A 25,737-nucleotide genomic window follows, 5' to 3' on the forward strand; every position below is an offset into this window, starting at 1 on the left:
TGGCAGATTCCAGCTGTCCCCTTTCCTGACCGTGGAATGTCAGAGCTGAGACAGCCACTGTGGAGAGGCCTGGGTCAGGGCACGTGGGATCTGAGACCAGAGAGGGCAGCCATTTACCCAAAGTCACCCAACATGGTGCAGCAGAGTCCCTTATTGCTTCCACTAAGGCTCACTTCTAGGGCCTCCTCCTCCAGGAAGTCTTCCCAGATCATGTTCCCCTGGGCCTCTTTGCCCCTTGAGACTTTACTGTTCCACCAAGCAGAGTGCTCTTAATTACTCAGGCTTTGTTTTCTAAGTATTTTGTGCAAAAATGTCTCATCTTCCCAGCCTATGCTGTGATGGTGTCTCCCCACTGGCCTGGAACCAGAAGCCTTGAGCTGAGGCCTCCACGGCCCCACTCAAATACCTCCATGGCTCCCCACTGCCCAGAGACAAAGTCTAAGGCAGGCTGGCACTCAGTTAGAGCTTTGTGGCTACACTCCAGCCTCATCCCTTGATCCCACCAGGCATGGGTCTCACTGAGCTCCAGGCAGCCCCCGCCAGGCCATCTCTCTGCAGCCCACTCCCCTCCCCACTCCATCCCCAGCCAGAGCATCCTCATCTCTAAGGCTTCAGCAAGGCCACCTGCCTGGGGCCAGTGCCTCCTCTGTGCCACCTTGGGTTTCCCCTCTGCAGCCTCACTGCACTGCCAGTGGCAGCCTCTGCCCAGACACCCACTCCCCGAGGCTGGGGAGGCTGGGCTGGGTCTCACCCAGTCTGGGTCTTAGGCCGACACCAATAGTGAGTCTTTACTGAGGGCCCACCGCTGGTCTCGGCCCCTCACATGCCTTTGCTCATCGAATCCCAGCAAGGGCCATAGGAATAGGTTCTGGTCTGATCATGCCCACTTTTCAGATGAGGAGACCAAGGCACAGTGTGCCTGAATTGCTTCCTCAGAGTCACACAGTCAGTGGCAGAGCTGGGATAGGTGCCCTGAAAGCCCAGCTCCAGAGCCCATGCACTGTCCCGTTAGGATGCATTGTCCAGGGAGAGGGAAAGACAGAAGCGCTGGGTGCACAGCACTGGGGAGTCTCGGGGCATCCTGGAGCCAGAGACCACCTAGCTCGACTGCCTAAAGCTCCAAGAGGGCATGGCCCTTGATTCAGGATCCCCTCGGCCCACATAATTGTACACAGAGAGACACACAGAAAGTCACACATACGCACACAGACTTGGACGCAAGACCCCGGCCCCTGGGACCGGCTGCAGGAAGTCCTCAGCTGCCCAAGCCTTTTTCACTTCAGCTTTTCCTAAATTTGCTTTGAGGAAGTTGCTGCCGCCTTGGAGTTCTCCCCTCTCTCTCACGCACTCCAGACCACATCCCTTCCCACCCTGACTTCTCTGGAAGCCAGGAGAACAGGGAGTGGAGAAAACAAACAGCAAATATGATGAATAATTCCATTCTACAGATGGTGGCAGGGAATAGGCCGTGGAGGAGAGAAAGTTGAGCCCAGAGGGGCATCAGGAGTGCTGGGGGAGCAGGTTGCAGGGGCAGTTAGGGTGATCTCCTCACTGAGAAAGCAGCATCTCTGCAGATTTCTAGGCGAGGGGCATTCCAGGAAGAGGGGAGAGCCAGTGCAAAGGTCCTGAGGCAGGAGTGAGCCCGCCATGTTAGAGGAACAGAGAGGAAGCCAGTGTGGCTGTGGATGAGTATGAGTGAGGGAGGGGACGTTGGGGAGGTGAAGGGCCTGGCCCAGTGTGGTGGCCTGGGCTTTTCCTCTGGTGACTGGGTATCTGATGGGAGCTATGCAGGGTTTGGAGCAGGGGAGGGATGCTGTGTGTGTGTGTGTGTGTGTGTGTGTGTGTGTGTGTGTGTGTGTACATGTAACAGGGCTACCCTGGTGGTGCAGTGGTCAAGAATCCGCCTGCCAGTGCAGGGGACACGCGTTCAATCCCTGGTCCAGGAAGATCCCACATGCCGCAGAGCAGCTAAGCCTGTGTGCCACAACTACCGAGCCTGCGCTCTAGAGCCCACGAGCCACAACTACTGAGCCCACGTGCCACAACTACTGAAGCCTGCGCGACTAGAGCCCATGCTCCACAACAAGAGAAGCCACTACAATGAGAAGCCCGCACACTGCAACCAAGAGTAGCCCTCGCTTGCCGCAACTAGAGAAAGCCTGCATGCAGCAACGAAGACCCAACACAACCAAAAATAAATAAAATAAATTTAAAAAAAATACATGTAAATACCAACTTAACCTTTTTGGGTTTTTTTGGCCACGCCGCGCTGGATCTTAGTTCCCCAGCCGGGGATCGAGCCCTCCTCCCCTGCAGTAGAACTGTGGAGTCTTAACCACTGGACCACCAGGGAAGTCCAACTTAACCTTTTTTTTTTTTTCAACTTAACTGTTTTTAAGTACACAGTTCAGTGGTATGAAATACATTCACCTTGTCATGCAGCCATCACCACCATCCATCCCTGTCACTCATCTTGTAAAACTGAAACTCCATATGGAGGGATGCAGCCTGACTTGAGTTCTAACAGGGTCACTCTGGTTGCTGGGTGGAGACTAGACAAGGGTACCCAGACAGAAGCAGGGGAACCAGACAGAAGGCAAGAGGCAGGAGCCCTGGTTTCCACCAGGGCCACGCTTCACTGACCACCTGGATGACCTTGGGCAAATCACTTCACTCATTCTGAAGTTTGTTTGTTGTTTTTTTTTGTGTGGTACGCGGGCCTCTTGTGGCCTCTCCCGTTGCGGAGCACAGGCTCCGGACGCGCAGGCTCAGCGGCCATGGCTCACGGGCCGAGCCGCTCCGCGGCATGTGGGATCTTCCCGGACCAGGGCATGAACCCGCGTCCCCTGCATTGGCAGGCGGACTCTCAACCACTGCGCCACCAGGGAAGCCCCTGACGTTTGTTTATTCATACCTTCGGTCAATTAGTCTTTCAACAAATATTTATTGAACACCTACTACGTGCTCAGCACTGTGCTGGGTGCAGAGGGCACAAAATGAGCAGAGCAGACCCAGCCCCTGACTTGAGGAGGTGCCATGTGGCTGGGAAGATGGACAGCAGGAAAAATAATAATGCAGTGATAGTCCTGGTGGGGGTGGTGAGGGAGCAGCAGAGACAGCGAGCCTCAGAAGGAAAAGTATTCCCAGCAGGGGGAACAGCCTAGGCAGACGCTCTGAGGGATCAGCCTGCTTCTAGGAAAGGCTTCCTCTCCTTTCCCTCCTCTAGATAAAAGAGGCCCAGAGGAGCCTGGGGGTCAAGCCCAGATTCTTCTTCTGTGAAATGGGGGTCCTCGTCGTACCTGCCGGCCCCAGATGTGAGGAGTAAATGAGCCAATGCACGGCAGGCTCCAGACACAGTGCACAGACAGGCCAAGAAGCCAACTGCCCCGCTCCCACCCACCCCACCCCGGTGTGGAGAAGTGGGTCCCCTGTGATGAGGTGTGATGGAGGGTCTCAGGGAAGACCTCCCACAACCCACCCCCAAATCTCTCCTCAATTTGCTTCCTGCTGTGCCTGAAATCCCTCTATTACGAACTCATTCCTTTGAACTGTGCTTTCCCACCCTTCCAGAGCCATCCATTCCTATCCAGGTTAGCCCTGGGCTGGGTGTTGCTCAGCCTTCACAGTTCAGGTCAAGCCTCCCTCTTTCAGAAAGGCTTCCCCGATTGCTGCTGCCCATGGAATTCTCTCTCTTCCCCTCCTTTCCTTTCTCTCTCCCCTCACTCTGCACTGGCCTTTGGCTTTCACAGTCCCAGCCTCGGAGCTGAAAGGGCCCTGAGAAATTGTCCAACCCAGACTTCCCTGAGCCCCCATGTTTCAGATGAGGAAACTGAGGCCCATATACTGTGTTCTCAGGGCAGCTGGGATGAGGGCCAGGCCAACAGCACAGATCAGACTTATTTGTTTTTAAATGAAATGTAAAATATTTCACACGTACCAAAGGAACTGTGGAGGCCGCCGCGGCGTGCAGGGTCCCTCAGGGAGGTTTCCGTGCAGCTGGGGCTGCTTCGTCCGCCTGCCGAGACGCACTCCCCAGGCTGTGGGAACCACTCTCCCTTAGCAGCTCTCAGATCATTGCTTCCGGGTTTGTGCTATTGATCAGGTTTTAAAGATAAAAGCAAAGCTATGAAGCTCACCCTGAGGGCCAGACTAAACATATCTGTGGGCTGATTTGGCCCTTGGGCTGCCAACTGCCACTTCTGTGAGCTCTGTGGACCTTGGCGCCAGACCAGCCAGCACCATGTACTGGCTGTGTGAGCCTCGGCGAGGCAGCGGCCTTCTCTGAGCCCTGGTTTCGCCATCTGTGAAATGGAGGTAAAATACTGCCTCTTCAGGGGACCGTCCGCACATTCAGTATTTACTGATGGAGACTGTGTGCTGGACATTGAGTGAAGACTACAGGGCAGGGGCACATCCCATGCAGGACCCCACTGAATCCTCCCTCCGGCCTCCGAGGGCTGTCGTGGTGCTGGGAAGAGACTGAGCCAGGATCCAGCCGTACTCAACACACGGGTCACCGCAGCAGACCCAGGAGGCCTGGGCTGAATGACTCTGGTGGTCCCACATGACCGAGGCACAGCAGCTTGTGACGACCTGGTAGGTAGACTAGGGCTAAGTTGCCACGCGTCTTGAATGCCACACCAAGGTGCCTGGTGTGTAGGAGGTGCTTAATACATGGTTTCCTTATATGAATGAATGGATGTGCAGCGGGGAGCCATGGGAAGCTCTTGACTTTGATGGGATGTATCTGTGCAGTGCTTAGCTTAGTGGCTGGCCCTGAGGTAGCAAGCGGGCATGGTGTCTCAATGGGCCTTCATGTAGCCGTGCTGGGGAGTTCACAGGCCCTGGCCTGATGGAAACGGTGTGGCTGGGTCAGTGTGGAGGTGTGTTCATGGGCACTGGTGTGTGAATGGGAGCTGCTGCCCCCTTCTGCTTGGGCTCCCTGCCTATAAAACAGGGGTGAGGACTTCCTAGTGGCACACTGGTTAAGAATCCGCCTGCCAACGCAGGGGACACGGGTTCGAGCCCTGGTCCGGGAAGATCCCACATGCCGCAGAGTAGCTAAGCCCGTGTGCCACAACTACTGAAGCCCGCGTGCCTAGAGCTCGTGCTCCGCAACAAGAGAAGCCACCACAATGAGAAGCCCGGGAAGAGCCCACATGCCGTGGAGCAACTAAGCCCGCGAGCCACAACTACTGAAGCCCGCGCGCGGAGCTTGTGCTCCACAAGAGAAGCCACCGCAATGAGAAGCCCGCGCACCCCAACGAAGAGTAGCCCCCGCTCGCCACAACTAGAGAAATCCGCGCACAGCAATGAAGACCCAATGCAGCCAAAAATAAATAAATAACGGGTGATAAAAATAAACAAATAAATAAATTTATTAAAAATAATAATAATAACAGGGGTGATAATAATGCTCCTTTCCTGTCGGGGGGTACTTCGAGAGTGGACGAGGCACATCCTTGCCCGGCCCGGTGCCCAGAGGGTGGGTAATCTTCACCTCAGGACCATTGCCTGTGTCCCTGTGTGGTGCCCCAGGCTGGGCAACCAGGCTCTGAGGAGTGGCTGCCATGGGGTGGGGACCCACTGGAGGAGCCCACGGGGGACGAGGTGATGGCCAGTGAGGATGGGGAAGTCGGCGAGTCGGCTATCTTTAGCTCCTTCCCTCACGGCCCTTTTCCTCTGCCTGGCGGCGTGGGGCGGGGGCAGGCGCAGGCAGCGGCCGGGAGGGGCTACTTCTCCATAGTCACATGAGGCCCGGTGGCCCAGAGGCCAGCTGCGGGGCTGGGACAGGAGGAGGTGGGGCCGGCTGTGGTACCTGGCTCCCCCACCCCGACCTGTCTGCTGGCAGCCCTTAGGGTAGGGTCCCCTGGTGCCCCCATCTCTCAAGCAAGCAGGGGCCCAGGGTGTGCGCCTACAAGAGGTGGCGGGCGAAGGAACATTGGTGCCGCGGTGGCTGCTGGGATGAGGTGTCCCTCCTGCTCCTCATTGGGAGCCTCCAGGCCCCAACTCGGTGGGGGAAGTGCGGTGCAGTGGTTAGCGCTGAGCTGCTGGTGCCTGGATTTGACTCTCTGCTTCAGCACTCCTGAGTGAGGGGCCGTTGCTTGGTCTCTCCATGCCTCTGTGTCCTCATTGTGCAAACAGGAGTGTCAACAGGAATCTGGACTCACGACTCACGGGGCTGTCATGATCACTCAGTGAGACACAGCACCTAAGATGCCTGGCAGAGTATATTCTAGCTCTCTGACCTGGGAGGATTCTCTGAATCTCTCTGGGCCCCCATTTTCCCCATCTGTGAAATGGGAATAGTGATTGCAAGGATTAAATAAGATGGCTTTGAAAGGGTCCAACACAATGCTTGGCACACAGTAGGTACTCAACAAATAAGCACCCTTGGGGACTTTCCTGGCAGTTCTGTGGTTAAGACTCCATACTTGCACTGCAGGGGGCATGGGTTCAATCCCTGGTCGGGGAGCTAAGATCGCGCACGCTGCACACGCGGCCGAAGAAACCAAAACCAAATAAGCACCCGACTCTCTCCCTTGAGCCAAAATATACTTTCCTGGCCCCTAGTACCATAGGTTCAGGATGAAGTAATGCCCGGGCTCAACTCCCAGCCCTGCCAGTTATACACTGTGTGCCCTTGGGCAAGTGGCTCACTCTCTCTGAGACTCAGTTTCTTGTTTATAAAATGGGGTAATAATAGAAGCTGCCTCAAGGGGTGATCCTGAGTATTGAGTTTATATATATAAAGTACTTAGGACAGTACCCAATAGGTATAAGGTATTCACAATTACTACTACCTGTCAGCCTGGGCACCACCCTCCAGAGGCATTCAAAGTCAACATGAGCGCTTGTTATCAAGGGCCAGGGGCAGGTGAAGTTGGGCCCTGGGCAGCATTGTGAGTCCAGGGGGCCGATGGGTGCCAAGGACACAGGTCATTCAGACATTTAATAGCTCTGATGTATTAATAGGCCCTGGAAGTTTCCTGGATGCCACCTCTCTCATTCCTGGGCGGGCTCATGGATGTTGCTTTCTTGCCTCCAAGAGTTCGGGTCAGGCCCCTCTCCTCTCAGGGGTCCAGACCTGGCTTCAGAGCCTCTGCTGAAAGGACAGGGAGAGCTATTTGGGCTCCTGGGAGCAGCCCAGGAGTCCGGACCCCGGGAGGCACACGATACTTGTGAGGTCGGCAGGTCCCGAGTGCCAGCCTGAGTGCCAGAACGTCGCATGCAGGGCAGGGGCACCACAGAAGCTTCAGACAAGTAGCTTCCTGCCAAGAGCTGATGGGAGGAGGGTGAGGCCGCCGGAAGCCAGGGCTGGGCCCCCCCGCCGGGGTGGGGGGACAGGGCTGGAGGCTTTGGGGGATGAGGACTGAGGGGCGAACACGCAGCCCCCACTGGCAAGGCTGTCAGTGAGGATCGGGGGAGAGCACTTTGGGGTGAGCCCTCGAGGTGGCAGCAGGCTGTCCACCCCTCCATCCCCCAAGGCCATCCCAGGTAAGCTCCTCGAAGTCACTGGCTCTGCCTTTTACGGCAATGGTGGCTCCTGCCACCTCCCTGTTCCCACGTGCTCAGAAATTCCCAGCAGGTTTGTTTTTTTTTTCCAGGAGGAATGTAATGAGGCTCCTTGTTCTGTCACCACAGGATCCCGGAGAGGTCTGTCTGGGGATTCTGGTGACAGGAAGCACACACCGCCAGGCACTTGGAGATGCACTCTCTGTGACACACACAAACAAGGTCCACAGGAGGCCCAGACCGCTGCCCAGCCCACCACAGGCCCACGGCAATGCCTGGGGACCCCCTCATGGGACACCCAGACATACACAAGAACGGGCGACTCCCAGAGACCCTGGGAACAACATTTACTGAGCACCTACTATATGCCAGGTCCTGGCTATGGAGGCGGGGCTGGGGGCGGAGCCGGTGCCACCTTCGTGGAACTCACTCAGCTGCCTCCCTCAGGAGTTCAGGTCTGAGCCCCAAACCTCATTCCCACCTCAGGGCCTTTGTGCCTACTGTTCCCTCCGCGTGGGGTGTTCTCCCCTTAGAGCTCCACCAGGCTGCATCCTTTTACACCCTCAGGTCTCAGAAAGGACTCCTCTGCACCATCACTCGGCATCCCAATGTCCTGTCTTATTTCTTCACAGCATTCATCACTTTTTTTCTAAGCGCATTTAGGGGAATTCCCTGGCGGTCCAGTGCTTAGGACTCCGTGCTTTCACCGCTGTGGACCCGGGTTCAATCCCTGGTCAGGGAACCAATATCCCGCAAGCCACGCAGCGTAGGCAAAAAAAAAATCTTTTTTTTTAAGTAAAAAATAAAGTGCATTTACTATGAAAGTAACTTTCTCAATGTCCATAATACAGATGCACTTCCACAATCCAATATACAACTCAAAAAGTTTTACAGCCCAAACTTATATTCACTAAGCTTCCAATTTGAATGAAGTCTAAAATATACAAATCAGGGCCCTGACCATACAAAAGGATAATATTCAAAGAAAGCTCAGTTCAGAATCATTCTGTTTTTGGATCCACAGCCACTTTTGTAGTAACTAGACTTAACAGTAATATAATTCTAATGAAGAAAGTTAAATCAGGGATCTCTAAATTCTGACCCACATCTACCACCAATGACTCAGATGTTTCTTTCTAATGAATTAACCATTTCATGCATAAAGTTCTGAAATGGCCAACAGACCACAGGAACTTTACGCTCCTGCTTAAAACCAAAAGCTTCAGCAAACTGCTGGCCTTAATTCAGGGCGAAAGCGTTATCATTTGTATTACCCAAATATTATCTTAGCAGACCAATGCTTTCTTTCTTACTTTAGGCCACAGGGCATGTGGGATCTTCAGGGATCGAACCCACACCCCCTGCAGTGGAAGAGCAGTCTTAACCCCCTCATCACTTCTGAAACTGTCTTGTTTGCCTGTGTCTCCTGTCTGCCCTCCCCAACTAGAATAAAAGCTCCTTGAGAGATAGACCTTCGAGTTCAGCACTGCTTCCCCAGCACCTGGAGGAGTGCTCTGTCCACCGCGGTCGCTCAGGTTTCTTGAGAATGAAGCTGATCCCACACATGTGGCTGAGCTTTCCGCTGCCCCTGGAAGCCCAATTACTCGTCCTGACCAGTTCCAGGCGTTCTGTGCACGTGCTGGGGCTGTCTTCCACACTGGGTCCCATAACCACCACCTCTGAGGTGGCCAGTCACCACCCAGATGAGGCTGAGGCTCAGATCTGTGACCTTGGGTGTGCCTCAAAGCACTCACTGGCCAGGGGCAGGGCGGAAACGAGGATGGGGACATGGGGATGGTCAACAGATAAGGGCTCAGCCCTTGTCAAGCAAGCCTGCCCCTGAAAAGGCTCTTTGTGCACATGTCACATGAGTGGGGACATGAGCGTGTGCTCTACCTGTGCTGTTGGAGGCACATGTGCACACCCTCAGCCTGTTCTCTGGACCCACATCCCGAGTCATCCTGGCCATACCTACAACTGGGCAGAGTCCTGAAAGGGAGTGAGGCCCAGCCAGGACGGCTCAAACCAGCAAAGCCTTTCGTACCTGGGCTGGGTGGGCAGCTGGGCTCCAGGGCTGGCCTAAGGGTTTGGGGAGGCCCACAGGCTAAGAGGCCAAGGGCAACCAGGATGAGTGAGGGGATGCAGTGGGGCCACTGCCCAGCTCAGCACCCTCCCCAGGATATGACTGGACAGAAGTTCCCACAGGAACCCAGACCAGGAGCCCAGCTCCCACGCCTAACTCTGCCACAGGTGCCTGGTGGCCTTGGGGCAGGTCCTGACCCCCTCTGGCTGTGGGCTTGACTCCCAGGATTATGGGGCATCTGAAGAGACCCCGGTTGGGGAAGGGATTCTGCGCCCCCCCGCAAAGCCCAGAGGTCCTCCTGCAGGGCTGCCCCAAGTGGGTGCTGCCCACTCTCGCCCCCTGGTGGCTCCAGCCTGAAGTGCAGCTCTGGCCAGTCTAGGCCTGGATCCTGAGCCGACGGGTGTTGTATGGGGTGGCAAATTGGCCCAGAAGTTGGCTTTGAGGCCCACTGCCCCACACAGAGGTCAGAAGGGACTCCAAAGAAGTGGGCAGACAGACGTTGGGGAAGGGTCCCCCGCCAAGGGCTCTTGCTCAGCACCTCCAGACCTCAACCAGCCTCTGCCTCAGGGCCCACATGTAATTCCTGCAACCTCCTCGGTGCCTTGACTGGACATCTTAGGGCCTCACGCGAGACATGAAGATACCATGCTCATAGGGAACCAGAGGTTCAACTCGGCCACCTCATCTTGAGACAGCACCGTAAGTATGGGACCTCCATCTTTCCCCAGCCATCACTACCCCTTTCCAAGAGGAAACTAAGGCTCAGAAGACGCCAGAACCCAAGTGATTGATTGGTGGGCAACCAGCCGTCTGCCAGAAGACCGGGCAGGGCCATTGGCGCTGCTGCAGCTGTGCTCTCTGCCCTCCGCTTAGGTGGGGCTAAGGCAAACACACCACACGGGCAGATGTGACGTGGGGAGCAGCTGCAGCCGGAAGGGGGATAAGCGGGGGCATCTTGTACACCTGGAATGCCAGGGACTGGACTGGGGTTCAGCCACCCCACCAAAGGGTGGGCCAGACATCACAGGACTGGACGCTGGGCTCTAGCAGCCAAGCTCTTACCAGCCTACATGATGCAGGTGCACAACATGGCACGGGACCGGGGGCTGAGCCAAGTTACCAAAGCAGACCTAGACCAGAATGGAAATTGGGGTTCAATGACCTCACCCAGCCAGGTGAGTCTGGTCAAGGCACTCGACCTCTGCCGGTCCACATTCTCACCTGTTTTAATGAAGTCCTGGTTAATCACCAGGGCTTTCCTCAAAGCAAACATTCCAGTGTTTTCCCGAGTCCCAGGTGCCATTCAGGGCTTCTACATGACACCCTCTCCCATGGCCAGAACTCTGCCGCTGGCTACAGAAGAACCTCCGCAAGCCCTAATTGGAACCCCTCCTGCATGGATTAGTGACTAAATTAGTGACTAAATTACACTCAGCAGAGAGCCAGGCTCTGCCCTGCCCTGCCCTGCCCATGGGCAACAGCAACACCAGATCCTTCCTCACTGCCTCCTTCCAAGCTGCACAGACACAACTTCTACAGCAGAGACCCAGCTTCCTCGCCCTGTGACAAACATTTCACACAGAGCTCACTCCCCAGGCTGGCCGTACAGTGCAGGGCAGACCAGGCTGGCGGGCTCTCGCCTCCCGCTTCACCTAGTCTGCTCCAAGCATGGGGCCCAGCAAGTGGCAGGGGAAAGAGGCAACCAAAGAGGTTGCGGGGACAGCACGCCCCTGGGAGCATGAGGGCCGAGGGAGGCAGCCAGGACCGGGAAGGTGAAGTACAGGCAGATGGATGTCACTGGAAAATAACTTTATTGAGATTCTACCAGCCGTATAATCCGTTCTGACATTAGGCCCCTTCTTCCTTTGCAATTCGGTCCTTCTTAAGTGGTCCCTGTGGAGAGAAATGCAGCAGGCAAGGTTAGAGATAGAAGGCAGTTAAGGATAACCGCCAACCGCAGTGCCATCAGATTCCGGGCTGGTCTCCACAGCCCGGGGCACACACAGGCACAAGGTGGCCCCTCTGCATCAGTACCAGATGGGCAGGCTGACAGGTGACAGCAGCTGAAAGCCACCCCCACCCCAGCCTGAGGGCAGAGAGGTAGGTGCTCACCATGAATGCTTTCTTCTCCTCCACAGTCTGGAAGCGGCCATGGCCAAATTTGGAGGTGGTGTCAATAAACTTGAGGTCAATCTTCTCCAGGGCCCGCCGTTTGGTCTGTACCAGCAAGGACTGTGGACCAAGAGAGCAAGGGTACAGAGCCACGCCTTTCTCTGTACCATCTTTGTTCACAGGTCCCTCACCTTAAGAGGGCAGAGGTCAACTCCATCTAAATCAGTCCTGGAATCAGGACACCCACCCACCCCAAACACCACCAACCAGCCACTACCAAGGGGCTTCCTCCTGCCACCAGGCAGATGAGAATACACTTAAGAACAGAAGCTAACAGCCGGGCCAGGCCAGACACGGGATTCCCTCCTCCCGGGCCTTCAAAGTCAGGAGTAGCATCCCTCCCCGCCTTCCCTCCCAACCCCCAAAAACAGAGCTCAACACCCCCTCCTCCAGCCTCACCTTGCGAAGGGTGAGCACTCGCTTCTTGGTTCCCACCACGCAGCCTTTGAGCATGACAAAGTCATTGGTCACTTCACCGTAGTGGACAAAGCCACCCTGGGACGGAGCAAGGCCATCAAAGGTCAGCACAGATCAAGTATGGGGCTGAAGACAGGTCTGACCGCGCACACAACACCCCCCGCCCCCGCAGGTCCTGGTGGTCCCACCACCTGACCAGAGCTGTTCTCAGAAGGAAGGCAGCGAGGAATACTTCCGCAGTCTGACTCGGGCGCCGCACCCAGCGCTCATTCCAGGGCATCATCACTGAACAGCTGGGCCTGCCACCCCGCTCCTCACGAGCCAGTCTCCCCCCAACCAATGACAAAGCGTGGACAGACAGCTGGATGCTGTACAGAGGTCCAGTTAACTGGCTGTAAAAATGGCCCCAGCCCCATAGGGGAGGCCTGGAACCGGAAATACCCCCCAGACCACATATCTGAGGCTTTGCATGGATAGCTCCCATTACTCACCAGAGGGTTGATGCTCTTGTCAGACAGATCGTAATCAGTAGAGGCATTGTTCTTGATCAGTTTGCCATCCTTGATGAGGTAGCCCTGGCCAATCTTGTAGATCTGAAGGAGGAAATGAGCATAAATACTTGAGAACAAGAAACCTGGTCAGAGAGACAGCTCAGAGGCCTCTGGAGCTGGCTGGACGCGAGGACAGCCATTAGGGACAAATGATCCATCTTGGGGGTGGGCTAGCCGCCTACAAAGGGCTCTGGGAAAGCAGCTATGACCTCGGCCCTAGTGAGGGGGCGTCCCAGGCTCTGAGCAAAGAAAAGGTGGCTGGGCCTGAACTGAAAACAATGCCATCCAGTGAGACAACGGATGAGGCTTCTCCAAACACCGTGGAACAGGAGAGGGTAGACAAAGCTCACATCCTCAGCCCCGCCAAGGGTCAGCTGCACCAGAACCACATTCAAGGACGGCACTTTACTATCATGACACCCGAGAGTCAGAACTGTGCCACCAGACACGAGCAACTAAGTCCACGGGGTGCTCCGCCACAAACGGACCGATGGTGACGGGGACTGGAAACCCCAATTCCCGATATTGGGACCACCCTACCCCTCCTAGGGTTAAAGTCTCCACAGGACCCCCTTGGGCACCTCACCTTCTTGTTGATCTCGGTGCGGTGATGGTAGCCTTTCTGCCCGGCCCGAGCCACAGAGAAGGCCACCCGTGCGGGATGCCACGCCCCAATACAGGCAACCTTTCGCAGCCCTCGGTGGGTCTTACGGGGCAGCTTCTTGGTGTGCCAACGGCTGGTGACCCCTGGAATAGACACATGCTATTACTGAGGTGCCTGGCACCCATGCCATTGGCCCTTTCTTGCTATGAATGCCCAACTTGAGTTTGTGGTACTCTGTCCACAGAACATGCAATGCAACATGATTGCCGTGTCCTCTCCCTTCTTCTATCTCCATGCAAGCTTGAATACCAGCTGAGACACAACCCTTGAGTTATAATCAGCAAAGAACACGCCTTGGAAAATTAGCCCTACTAGCACGTGATCAAGCTCATTTGAGAGCATTCAGGAAGCCTCCCAGCGCGTTTTGCAGTGTGCTCAAAGCGTATGTATGTCATGCCCGGTCCCACATGCTACCCCAGCCACCTGACCACAGCACTGTCCTCAGAAGGAAGGCAGCGAGGAATACTTCCGCAGTCTGACTCGGGCGCTGTGCCAGCGCTCATTCCAGGGCCTCATCACAGAACAGCTGGGCCTGACACCCCTCTCCCAGGTTAGCCACAGCAATGTGGGCCACTGCGAAGCTCACCTTTGTAGCCTTTGCCCTTGGTCACCCCAATGACATCAATCATCTCATCCTGCCCAAACACTTGGTTCACAGGGACCTGCTGCTCTAGCCTCTCTCGGGCCCAGTCCAGTTTTTCGGCCACAGTGCCTCCGTTCACCTGGATCTCCATGAGGTGGGCCTTCTTCTGGCGTAGAGGAAGCAGGCGCATCTAAAAGGAACAGATGCTTCAAGGTGAGAGGAACTCAGGCTGGGCACGACAGGCAACAGTTTTGCTTTCCAGTGTTACGACTCCCCACTGGGTACCATTCCCCTTTCAATTCTGGTGCCTGAATCAGGTCAGAATAAGCTGATCCTTGACAGACACACCAGGCCCACCTTAAGACAGGCTGATTTAACCAGATCCTGGGACCAACCAGCCCAATGTTCCTGCTCGCTGTCCTTTTGGCCACTTCCCTTGGGGTACCTGCCCTGGTTTACCCTGGCCATCTACCTTGCTCTGTTAATTATCAGTAAGCCACTTATTTTGGGAGCAAGAGAACACTGTGAGTGTACAAGCTGTGATTAGGGAATGAATCTAAACAGATTTTAGAGCTGTCCAGTGTTATCCTACTGACCCGTCTTCAGTAATGGACACACACCACAAATCTATGGTAATCTGCTCGCCACTAACCACACAGGACTACTGATCACTTAGAATCATGGGTATACACCCAGGATAATCGCCCAGACTGACAGCAAAGGCGGCACCCATTCCTACCCAGACAACCAAGAGCTAGTTCAGCTCACATGTCAGGTTTGAAGTGCGAACAGCCAGCATCTCAACACTATTTTCAGTTAGGGGCTAGACAACGTTAGTTATGACTCACCGGTTCCTTCAACCAGTTCTCCTAAGATGGGATATGGTTTTCCCTAATTAAGAACCATCAGGGACACAGTGCCCTCTGCTGGCAACAAAAAAACCAACCCTATGTGAGGAGACCTGGATGCCTTCTCAAGCAGACAACTGTCCTTAATATGGCCCCAGGAACCCAGGCCTCAAGGCAGGGCACTGGCTGGACTGTGTTGCTTTTAAACAACCCCTTCCTCCTCCAGGAAATAAGAACCTCAAAGTCTTACCATCCCTAAAATCCTGAGGCTTGACACAAAACCAGTGTGAGCTGAGGATCAACTCAGAAGGTAACTGAGCCCCCCAAAGGCCACAGGTGGTCATGTAGGTCATCACCTCCATTGACAATAAGCAGTGGGCGCTCACCTGGGTGTGGGCAATGACACGGATGACCTGGCAATACTTCTTCATACTGCTGAAGTCCCTCTCCAGCTGCTTCTTGCCGTCTACATCCTGCCACTTCTTGCAGTATTTGGTGAAGGCCTTCTTCTTAGATTTATGCCTTCAGGAGCAGAGCAGAGTTGGGGAGGGGGCCAGGTGCCAGCCTTCATCACCCTCCAAGGGGTGAGCGGAAGACACGGGCACCGTGTGGGGACGGGGCTCATTGCCGGCTTCTAAGGAGCCTTTTCCACCGGCAAGCGGAGCCTGGATGGAGCTCATCGGGCAGAGCCGAGCGGAGCTGAGCAGAGGTCCACAAGATTAATGATGCAAGTCACATACATTCAGACACACAAGTTCTTGCTCCAGGTTATCCATTAACCAGACCACACACCGGGGGTGGTAGGGTCTGGGGGCATTACTGCTATCCCTCAGCTTCTAAGTAGACTCAACACTTGCCAGCAACTCAGGAAATACTGAACTGACTCAAGGTAGCACCCACTAAGGTGGGCACTGAAGGAAATGTCTCAAGATGCTGCTCCCAGCGCAGCAAAGAATTGTTCTGTTCTGCAACTAAACCTGACACCAGAGCAGCTCCTCCCACCCCGGCTATGGAGCTGAGGCCCTGGCCCTCCTAGCCAGCCTTACCCAGGGCGAGGCGGCATCGGCTCCCTTACCAGTTCTTATAGAAGCGCCTTTTGCATTCATCACTGATATGCTCAGCGAAGATGGTCTTAAAGGTCCGGAGGCCTCGAGGTGTTTCCACGTAGCCCACAATGCCCACAATGACCATGGGCGGCGTCTCCACGATGGTCACAGCCTCCACAACTTCCTTCTTGTTCACCTCTGCAGACGAAGCAGGCAGTTAGACCTGAGCGGGCTGCCTCAAGTACCCGGCAGGAGGGCTGTCTTTTGGAAAAATGTCGCGTACCCTTCCAGGCCAGCAAAGCAAGTTGCTTCAGATGACAGGAAGGTTTGTGGGGAAGTCTGCACCGCAGCCCAAACTCCCTCACTGCTGAATGCTCAGTGTGTGTGCATTGACCTTCTCAGCACAAAACTATCTGGACCCTATGCAGCCAAGTAACAGCCTGGTTTCGGTGCTGGTTTATCATAACCATCTCCAGAGACAAACTCCTTAGTACCTAGAAAATGCAAGAGTACTAAGTATAGTGAGGTAGTAATTCCTCGGCATAGACCCTTTCAACTGTCTGTTTACTGTGTTTCAATCACCAACACCGTGTTCTACTTAGCGCCTTTTCGACTGCGAACTTCACAACCCAGGAACATGGGTAGTATTCAGGCGTTCAGGTGAGGCTCACAGTTCAGGGCTGCCACTAAAATGTGAGTGGAGTCTCTATTTAACCCTCAATGGTTGCCACCTCCCAGGTTAGCATACTTCTCTGTGCTGCAGCTCTTGACAAATTTCCTCATCACGCTCCCCTACACCATTACCTCCCTCTGCCTAAATCAAGCAGTGCCAGCCACCTGAACCCTGGAAGCATTTATCGATCCTAAAATATATTTCCATTGTGATATCTAGAGGTTCTGCTGATCTCTCCAAAGCCTGCTCTCCTCTGAGAGCTCGGCCCCATCTAGTCAGTTCCCACCAACTCCTACCCTCCAATCAGCTGGGAAGATGCAACATGTACTTACTGGACCCTGGCCTATCGACCTCCCTCACAATGTGGGTCATGCCAGCCTTGTAGCCGAGGAAGGCTGTGAGGTGCACGGGCTTGCAAGAGTCATCCTTGGGGAAGCTCTTCACCTTCCCGCGGTGCCGGCTGCTGCGCTTCCGAGGCAGAAAGCCCAGGGACCCATGCCTGGGAGCGGAGAACTTCCTGTGAGACTAGGAGAAAATGATCGATCAACGTTAGCACCTTCTAAGTAGCTCACGCCTCTTCATCCCCAGAGGCCTAGGTTCTAAGATTCCCAGCAATGCTGGATCCACACCAGGAACCCAGGTAACAGGCTTACGTGCTGGATTTACTTTTTTCGGGATCACACATCTAAAAGGCATTATTCAGCCAAATGAGTTAAACATGTATCTCAAACCCTCACCCTATAATTTAAAGAACATGAACCACCCACCTTTTCCTCTAAAGAGGACAAAGGCACACCAGGTAATGGCATTAAAAATCGCTTAACAAGCAGCCTTATGCGCGAGTCAGTTAAGATTCTGACCACGCACGTATATACGACAGAATGTTACTCAGCCATAAAGAACGAAACTGAGTTATTTGTAATGAGGTGGATGGACCTAGAGTCTGTCATACAGAATGAAGTCAGAAAAAGAAAAATACCGTATGCCAACGCACGTATATGGAATCTGAAAAGACAGTACTCATGAACCTAGTGGCAGGGCAGGAATAAAGACGCAGACGTAGAGAACGGACTTGACGACACGGGGGTGGGGAGAAGCTGGGACGAAGTGAGAGTAGCATGGACATATACACACTACCAAATGTAAAATGGATGGCTGGTGGAAAGCTGCCGCATAGCACAGGGAGATCAGCTCGGTGCTTTGTGACGACCTAGGATGGGATAGGGAGGGCGGGAGGGAGACGCAAGAGGGAGGGGATATGGGGATATATGTATACGTATAGCAGATTCACGTTGTCGTGCAGCAGAAACACAGCATTGTAAAGCAACTGTACTCCAATAAACATTCTGTCCACAACAGGGACTCCTGGTAAAACGGCTGGGTGGCAGGTAATGGTAGTAAAGGTTCCTCATGCTCCCAACGGGAGCTAACTGGCAAGTGGAGGCCACTAGAACTCGACAGAACCAAATCAGAACATGACAATCAGCACACAAGTCTCTGTCCGCCCGTCAATAAGTTCATCATCTCTGGTTTCTGGTAACTCTAGAGGCCCAAGGAGTTGTACCAACCGTCCCAGACGTTTCAGAATGAGGATTCAACAACCCATACACAAAGCCTCCCCTGCCGCCTGCGGCCTGGATTTCTGCACCTCCCACTTTCACAACAGTGCCAAACGCTCCCACCCAAGGTCCTCCTGGCGAAAGTGCTCATGACTCGGATCTCGAATGCTGAGGCCGAGATCTAGGAATAATCCATGGCTTGAAGATTGTCGGGCCTGGGCCCCCCAACCCAGCTCCCGTGGCAAGGCCTCTCGCCAGCCGACCGGCAGGCCCAAAGCCAACCTCAGGCCTCGGACATTTTCAGAAAATACACCTGACTGTGGATTCTGCTGAGTGCCCCATGCTCCTAGAGCAGAACCCCGGCGCCGGGTGGGGCGAGATGGCGGGGATGTGCCGCGGATTCACTCATGCCGCCGCGACAGACAAGTAGAAGTCCGCCATAACGTCCCTTACCATCCTGCCGTCAGATGCTGCCGGTAGAGATCGTTCGCCTCTCGGCGCGCGATATATAAATTCCAGTATGGCTCCGCCCCTTCCGGCGTGCGAGCGCGCGCCCGCGGTAGACGTCGGGTCGGGGGACGGGTACGGGGTGCCGTTTCCACGCACGCTCGTCCTCTCCTTGCTTACGTCCCGACCGGGACGTCAGTTTCGTAGGCGGGATTTAGAGGCTCTAAGGCGAGCGGCTGAGTTCAAACTTAGTGAAAAGCCTCGGACTCGCCGGCAGAGAGTTGTCCTGAGGCGTCGGCCAGCAGCCAAATTTGATGAAACGGCTGTTACGGTGAAGGAAAGTGGCTACGTCGGTTCTTTTCATATGAAATGCAGGTTTCATATGAAATCTCTGGAATTGAGTAACCCTGTTGGGGCTTCAGTTCCAAGGCGCTTTCCCACGTGGTATCCCGCTTCCGTCCCACACAGCGTTGTTGCCATTTTGCAGGCACATAGAAGTGGGACGAGTCGCACCGCTTCCGGCAGCTCGAAGTTGGAGAGGAAAGACAGGAACCCTGGTTTCCTGGCTCCCAACCCAGAGCCGCTTCCCGGTACCAGCTTGTCTTTAATGCTTCCTGATTTCGGGCCCCCTCCCTCAAGCCCCATCTCGGCTATTCCTCCGAGAATCTGGCTGTGGGGGCCCGTGCTTGGTTCTGAAGGTCTTAGGCGACGGAACCACCTCACCGTCTAGGGTCATGGGTCCAGCTGCCCGGCCTCACGGACCCTGGCCCTCCCTGCTTCCCAGACTCTGCATGAATCGCCCTTGCTGATGTCTGCTTGGGCTCGGGGTCACCTAGGTCCTAGGCGGCTCCTAGCGGCTCTCCCTGCCGCCAGGCTTGCCCCTCCAAACCTTTATAAGAATCGAATCCCTTTTTGTTACTTCCCATGACCCTCCCCACGCCCACCCCCAACCCTTGTTGTTTCCCGTGGATTAAGCCTTAACTTCTGAGCCTGCCAGCCAAGAAGCTGCCCTAACTAGCTACTCCAGCCTCTTCGCTGCAGGCGAATACACACACTTTTTCATAGATCACCACCTTCCACATCCATCCTACCCCGTCCTGTTCTTGGATTCTGGGGCTGACCATTGCTCACACCATTGTTAAAAAACATTCTCTCGGGCTTCCCTGCTGGCGCAGTGGTTGAGAGTCCTCCTGCCAATGCAGGGGACGCGGGTTCGTGCCCCGGTCCGGGAAGATCCCACATGCCGTGGATCGGCTGGGCCCGTGAGCCATGGCCGCTGAGCCTGCACGTCCGGAGCCTGTGCTCCGCAACGGGAGAGGCCACAACAGTGAGAGGCCCGCGTACCGCAAAAAAACAGAACAAACAAACAAAAAACATTCTCTCATGTAACCCTCGCGCCATCCCCCAGTGGCAGTTCTGACAATCCTCAGCCCCTTACTGGAAATCTTTGGGGCCAGATATGTATCCAAATTCAGCATTCTTCATGTTTTAGATAATACCATGCAATATGGTGCACATACTATATATTATGTAATCATCCCTAAGCTGTTGAATGAAACACGTTAATTCTGCTAAGAAACGTGAATATTCACATGGAGTGGGATAAGTATAAATAGCCTCACAGTTAAAGGCTAACTTAGCTACCTAAAAAATTCAGGTTAGGGCTTCCCTGGTGGTGCAGTGGTTGAGAGTCCGCCTCCCGATGCAGGGAACACGGGTTCGTGCCCCGGTCCGGGAAGATGCCACGTGCCGCGGAGCGGCTGGGGCCGTGAGCCATGGCTGCTGAGCCTGCGTATCAGGAGCCTGTGCTCCATAACGGGAGAGGCCACAACAGTGAGAGGCCCGCGTACGGCAAAAAAAAAAAAAAAAAAATTCAGGTTAGTTTGGTTTTTGCCACCAAATGACTTAAGAAGATTTTTCTTAATGCCATTTACAGCAACATGGATTGACCTAGAGATTATCATACTGAGTGAAGTAAGTCAGAAAGAGAGAGACCAATACCGTGTGATACCACTTATATGTGGAATCTAAAATATGATACAATTGAACTTATTTACAAAACAGAAACGGATTCACAGACATAGAAAACAAACTTACAGTTACCAAAGAGGAAAGGGGGAGGGATGGATTTGGCGTTTGGGATTAGCAGATACAAACTACTATAAATAAAATAGATAAACAAGGTGCTACTGTATAGCACAGGGAACTATATTCAATATCCTGTAATAAACCGTAATGAAAAAGAATATGAAAAAGATATAACTGAGTCATTTTGCTATACACCAGAAGCTGACACAACATTGTAAATCAACTATACTTCAATTTAAAAAAAGTTTTTTCATTTCAGAATTGCAGACAAGGAATTATGGCCCACATGACACAAAACTAAGTTCAGGCCAAGAGGAAATAGTTTGGCAAAAGTCACGCAATTAATAAAGGACAGAGCTCAAGTCTGACTGAGTCTAGGTTGGGTTTTCATGACATCAGACTCAGGGTTCAGTAGCCCTTTCACTGGAAAAGGAGCTCTGGGGTCCTGAGTCACTCATTCACTCAATAAGAAATTCTTCCTAAAGGCCTGCTCTGTGCCAGGTACTGCACCAGTCTGTGGGAATTTGTAAGAGAACAAGACAGCTACCGTTGCAGACCAAATAAGACTATTTAAAATTGTGATGAGGGTTGAAAAAGATTTAACAAACAATGTTACCAAAGGTCCTGGGCAAACCATTCCCCCTAAAAGGAATTCCCTCTTTCCAGTCAGAGAAAAGAGAGTATCAACAGACCTGCACAGTCCTGCCAGTTGTGCACATAGCTCACTGGGTTATTGCCTTGGGCCTTATTTCCCCATCTGTCAAATGAGGGATTCATTCATTCACTCAGCAAATGTGTACTGAGCCTACTCTGCCTAAGAATGACATTAAAGGACCAACTAAAGGTGAGAATAAGGTAGAAGGGCTTTCACTACTCTATGGAAGCTGTCAGGTGGGTGACCTGGAAAAGGACACTGAGGGTAGACATGAAGGAGCAGAATCAGGAGATATTTAGGATAGCAGGATCTGGAGACTATTTGTATGAGTCATTGTGGGTGGGGGCAGGGAGAGGAAGCAGAGACAGCAGGAGTCAGGATATCCGTTTTGGAATATTGGATAGATAACGTTACTTTTAGAAAGGATAGATTAATTTATATATGTAGGTTTGGATTCAGTTATGGGGTTAACTGTATCTTTCCTTCTTCCAAGAACATGTCTAAGACTACACAGCGAGGTGTATGCAAATCAACAAGGAAAACAATAAGGGACTTCCCTGGTGGTACAGTGGTTAGGAATCCGCCTGCCAATGCAGAGGACACTGGTTCGATCCCTGGTCTGGGAAGATCCCACATACCTAGGAGCAACGAAACCTGTGCACCACAATTTCTAAGCCTGTGCTCTAAAGCCCGCGAGCCACAACTACTGAAGGCGGCGCGCCTAGAGCCCATGCTCCGCAACAAGAGAATCCACCGCAATGAGAATCCCACGCACCGCAACGAAGAGTAGCCCCCGCTCGCCGCAACTAGAGAAAGTCCACGCGCAGCAACTAAGACCCAACGCAGCCAAAAATTTTTTAAATATATAAAAAAATTATTTAAAAAGGAAAAGTCTAGGGCTTCCCTGGTGGCGCAGTGGTTGAGAGTCCGCCTGCCGATGCAGGGGACGCGGGTTCGTGCCCCGGTCCGGGAGGATCCCACATGCCGCGGAGCGGCTGGGCCCGTGAGCCATGGCCACTGGGCCTGCGCGTCCGGAGCCTGTGCTCCGCAACGGGAGAGGCCACAGCAGTGAGAAGCCCGCGTACCGCAAAAAAAAAAAAAAAAAAAAAAGGAAAAGTCTATTTAAAAGAAAAAAAAAAAAGTAAGGACGTGAGTGAAGGGAAATAAGATGAAGCCAGAGAGGGATTGATGCCGAAAGCTCACCCTCTCTGTACACCCATGCCGAGTCGAATCTTGGAGACAGTTTTGGGTGAAGCAGAAAAGAATAGCTTTATTGCTTTGCCAGGCAAAAGGGGACACAGAGGGCTCCTGCCCTCGAAAACTATGTGTCCCAACCCAGGGTGGGGTTCTTAGTTGCTGCACGTGGGGTCTTCGTCACGGCTGGCGTGTGGGATCTAGTTCCCTGGCCAGGGATCAGAGCCGGGCCCCCTGCATTGGGAGGGCGGAGCTGGACCACCAGGAAGTCCCTGGTCCCTTTAATCTTGCCTCAGGTGGTTTCTCGGCTGCTCCTCCCTTGATTCGCAACTGTTCGAATCTGCCCTTTGGAACTCAGGGAAGGTCAGGAAGGCTGTAGTCTTGCCTACAAGAAATGGGGGGACAAAAAGGCCTCCGTGCCCGGGAGCCCCACAGGGCCCCGGTTTCACGATCACACCCAAAACAAGCATTACAGAACTCTTGTTTGCGCTAGAGTAGCTCTCCCATTAGGTTTCAGGCCTCTGTCCAGCTAAGTAAGAAAGGTAAACATGATTAGTAACATGATTCGCAATATCCACATGATAAAAACAAACCAGTGGCCAAAGGAATCCACTGTGCCTAAAATAAGGCTTGAAAGAAATTTCTCTGGGGAGATGGGGTTCTCCTAAAGGAGCCAAAGTGGGATGCAGCTAATGACACCCTGAACTATCACCCCACAGCGAACACACAATGGTTGAGCATATTTGATGCGGACCAGTGAAATCAGGGTGACTCACCAAGCCCATGTGTGCGAGCTCTTTACAAAAGGCCAAAACAAGGGGGTTGGGTTACCCGATCCCGGATTGCTGGTTTAATCCAAAGGTAAAATCCAGAGTCTGGAAAGAAATGGATTAACTTTGTTTACAAATGGTCCCCCATCGATACTGTTTTTCAAAATGGAACTTCTAGTAAGGAATGGAAAAGGGTCCAAGGTTTTGCTCACATCCCTGAAGGGCAGAGGTTCTCTGCTGCCAGGGAAAACCAGAGACATGGACTAAACTCGGCAGAAGTTAGGGGGGCTTGAGGAGCAGAATGGGGAAGCATGGGGGAATTCCCCGGTGGTCCAGCGGTTAGGAGTTGGCGCTTTCACTGCCGCGGCATATGAAAGCACCAGGTTCATCCCAGGTTCAATCCCTTGTCAGGAACTAGGATCTTGCAAGCCACATGGTGTGACCAAAAACAAAAGAATGGGGAAGCACAAGTGATGCAGTTTCGTCACGAGGGCGTTTCAATGTCCATCCCTCTTGCTGGACGGGAAGCTTTGTGGTGACAGAGATTGCAGGTCCTAGCCCAGAGAAGGCTCTGGCTCACATTTCGCGATGTGCGCATGAACTAGAACATCACAGTTTCCAAGGCTGCCTCCCTTGCCCATTGAAGCAATAACGCTCTCTCTCTCTTTTTTTTTTTAATTTATTTTATTTTTGGCTGCGTTGGGTCTTCACTGCTGCGCGCGGGCTTTCTCTAGTTGTGGTGAGCGGGGCCTACTCTTCCTCGTGGTGTGTGGGCTTTGCATTGCGGTGGCTTCTCTTGCTGCGGAGCACGGGCTCTAGGTGCGGGGGCTTCAGTAGTTGTGGCGCAAGGGCTTAGTTGCTCCGCGGCATGTGGGATCTTCCCGGACCAGGGCTCGAACCCGTGTCCCCTGCATTGGCAGGCCGGTTCTTAACCACTGCACCACCAGGGAAGCCCAGCTCCCTCTTTGACAAGAGCTCACATCCTGATCTTTTGTGCTGTCATTGATTGTTGCAAAGCCACCTGGCTCAGATGACAGGGCATTTGGGCCAGAGGCTCAGTTAATATGAGCTTGTGGCATGAGTGCAGCCCCTTGCCCCTGGAGCAGGAGGCTGGGCACAGAGCCTCTGGGTCATGAAGGCCCCCCTCCCTGCTCCTCCACCGCCAGCTGCCAAGGGGATGCCCCTCAGAAAGGGAGTCGGCTGGCCAGAGGCACCTGGCAGCTTCTGCTCCTCTGCGGGCCGGGCCTGGTGAAATTCTATGCAGCCCTGCTGGGGCTGCAGGCAACCATGGCAAACATGGCTTCTCACTGCCTTTCTGTCTCCATGCTGGGCCTCTGCATCCTGTGTGGCAGGAGTCTGCAGGTGACTGGGGGGCTTGTCCTGGCCTGGAAGCTGTGCGTGGACATACTGCTGCCCATCCAGCAGGCCTGTGGTAGCTGCTGACTGTCGTGCAGGGCTAGGGCCTTCAGCTGCTCGCCACACTGATGCACGGAGCTTGCCACTGCATCCTGTGGCGCCAGCGGCACTTGCGGTGGGAGCCCCCCTAGCCCTGCTCTCTGTGGCCCAGTGGGCCTACTATAGCCTGGTTGACTTCCACCACGAGAACTGCAAGGCCTTGGAGTTGCTGCTGTCGGCTGTGCTGCAGCAGGTGGCGCTGTCCCTGCTGCTCCGCTGCCAGGACAGGCTGTGGGTGATCGTGGGACAGGTGGCTTAGGCCCTGCAGGGCAGTGGCCGGGCTGTGCAGGGCACCCTCCAAAGACCTGGATGCGGTCACCACCATCCTTCCAGCGACCACCATCCCTTTTAGCCAGCACTTCCCTGGACCTGACCTGGCCACCCTGAGGTGGGTTCACGCCAGCCTCCATCAGCCTGTGCCTAGTGGCTGGGGACAAGGATGCCAGTGGGGGAGGGGGAGGCTGCAGACTGGGGGCCAGTAAGGTACCCATTAGCACCAGGTTCCAGAGCAATAGTACAAGCAAGATAGCCTTCAGGTCTTCATCCAAGCAGGCCCTCGCACGATAAGTCAAGGCGACCTGTATTCTCATCGTTCTTCTGTATATCTACGCCATGTGTCTCTTCGTGCAGATCTTAAAATAAATGACCAAGTGTGAGCAAGCCTCTGGTATGTCCATGACTTGCTTTGTCAAGAAGAGATTGAATGGCATCAGATCTGTCTACCAAGCCTTTGCTGGGCTGGGGGCAAGGGTGGGTGGTAACCAGTATGCAAGCCACATTGCATAGCAGGGCCTGGGCTAGGGGACCTGGTCTCAGCTCTGTCACTTCTATGTGTCCCTGGGGAATTTCCTGGGCCTCAGTTTCCTTTTCTGTAAAATGCGGATAATAAGCCTCCAGGGAGAAGAGGTATATAAAACGGAGCCATTTGTAAGTTATAAAGTGCTCTTCCCCCTCAGGTATCCTAACAGAGCGTACAAGGCTTCCTTGGAGAACACTTAGATTCTATTAAAGGACATA

At 53.9% G+C, this 25,737-nt stretch overlaps 1 protein-coding gene and 5 non-coding genes across 6 annotated transcripts; all 6 read right to left on the bottom strand.

The window, feature by feature from the left end:
• Positions 1-8,639: 8,639 nt before the first annotated feature.
• LOC114886263 lies at positions 8,640-8,769 on the bottom strand. Its single transcript, XR_003791271.1, has one exon. It is a non-coding gene; the product is annotated as a small nucleolar RNA SNORA2/SNORA34 family (small nucleolar RNA).
• A 2,623-nt stretch (positions 8,770-11,392) lies between these two features.
• On the bottom strand, positions 11,393-18,615 carry RPL3 (ribosomal protein L3). The gene is made up of 10 exons (XM_029206406.1): positions 18,565-18,615; positions 16,885-17,077; positions 15,909-16,077; positions 15,220-15,355; positions 13,989-14,175; positions 13,325-13,485; positions 12,679-12,780; positions 12,170-12,265; positions 11,711-11,830; positions 11,393-11,491 (listed from the first exon to the last, which is right to left on the bottom strand). The coding sequence occupies exons 1-10, from the start codon at positions 18,565-18,567 to the stop codon at positions 11,447-11,449; spliced, it is 1,212 nt and encodes a 403-aa protein (XP_029062239.1). The 5' UTR covers positions 18,568-18,615; the 3' UTR covers positions 11,393-11,446.
• Positions 12,388-12,481, bottom strand: LOC114886272. The gene has a single exon (XR_003791280.1). It is a non-coding gene; the product is annotated as a small nucleolar RNA U83B (small nucleolar RNA).
• Positions 13,837-13,929, bottom strand: LOC114886273. Its single transcript, XR_003791281.1, has one exon. It is a non-coding gene; the product is annotated as a small nucleolar RNA U83B (small nucleolar RNA).
• LOC114886281 lies at positions 15,356-15,410 on the bottom strand. The gene has a single exon (XR_003791288.1). It is a non-coding gene; the product is annotated as a small nucleolar RNA U82P (small nucleolar RNA).
• LOC114886255 lies at positions 18,017-18,081 on the bottom strand. The gene has a single exon (XR_003791263.1). It is a non-coding gene; the product is annotated as a small nucleolar RNA SNORD43 (small nucleolar RNA).
• Positions 18,616-25,737: the final 7,122 nt, after the last annotated feature.

This window comes from Monodon monoceros, unplaced genomic scaffold (assembly GCF_005190385.1).
Source record: "Monodon monoceros isolate NGI ecotype Baffin Bay Population unplaced genomic scaffold, NGI_Narwhal_1 Super_Scaffold_6, whole genome shotgun sequence".
Classification (NCBI taxonomy): domain Eukaryota; kingdom Metazoa; phylum Chordata; class Mammalia; order Artiodactyla; family Monodontidae; genus Monodon; species Monodon monoceros.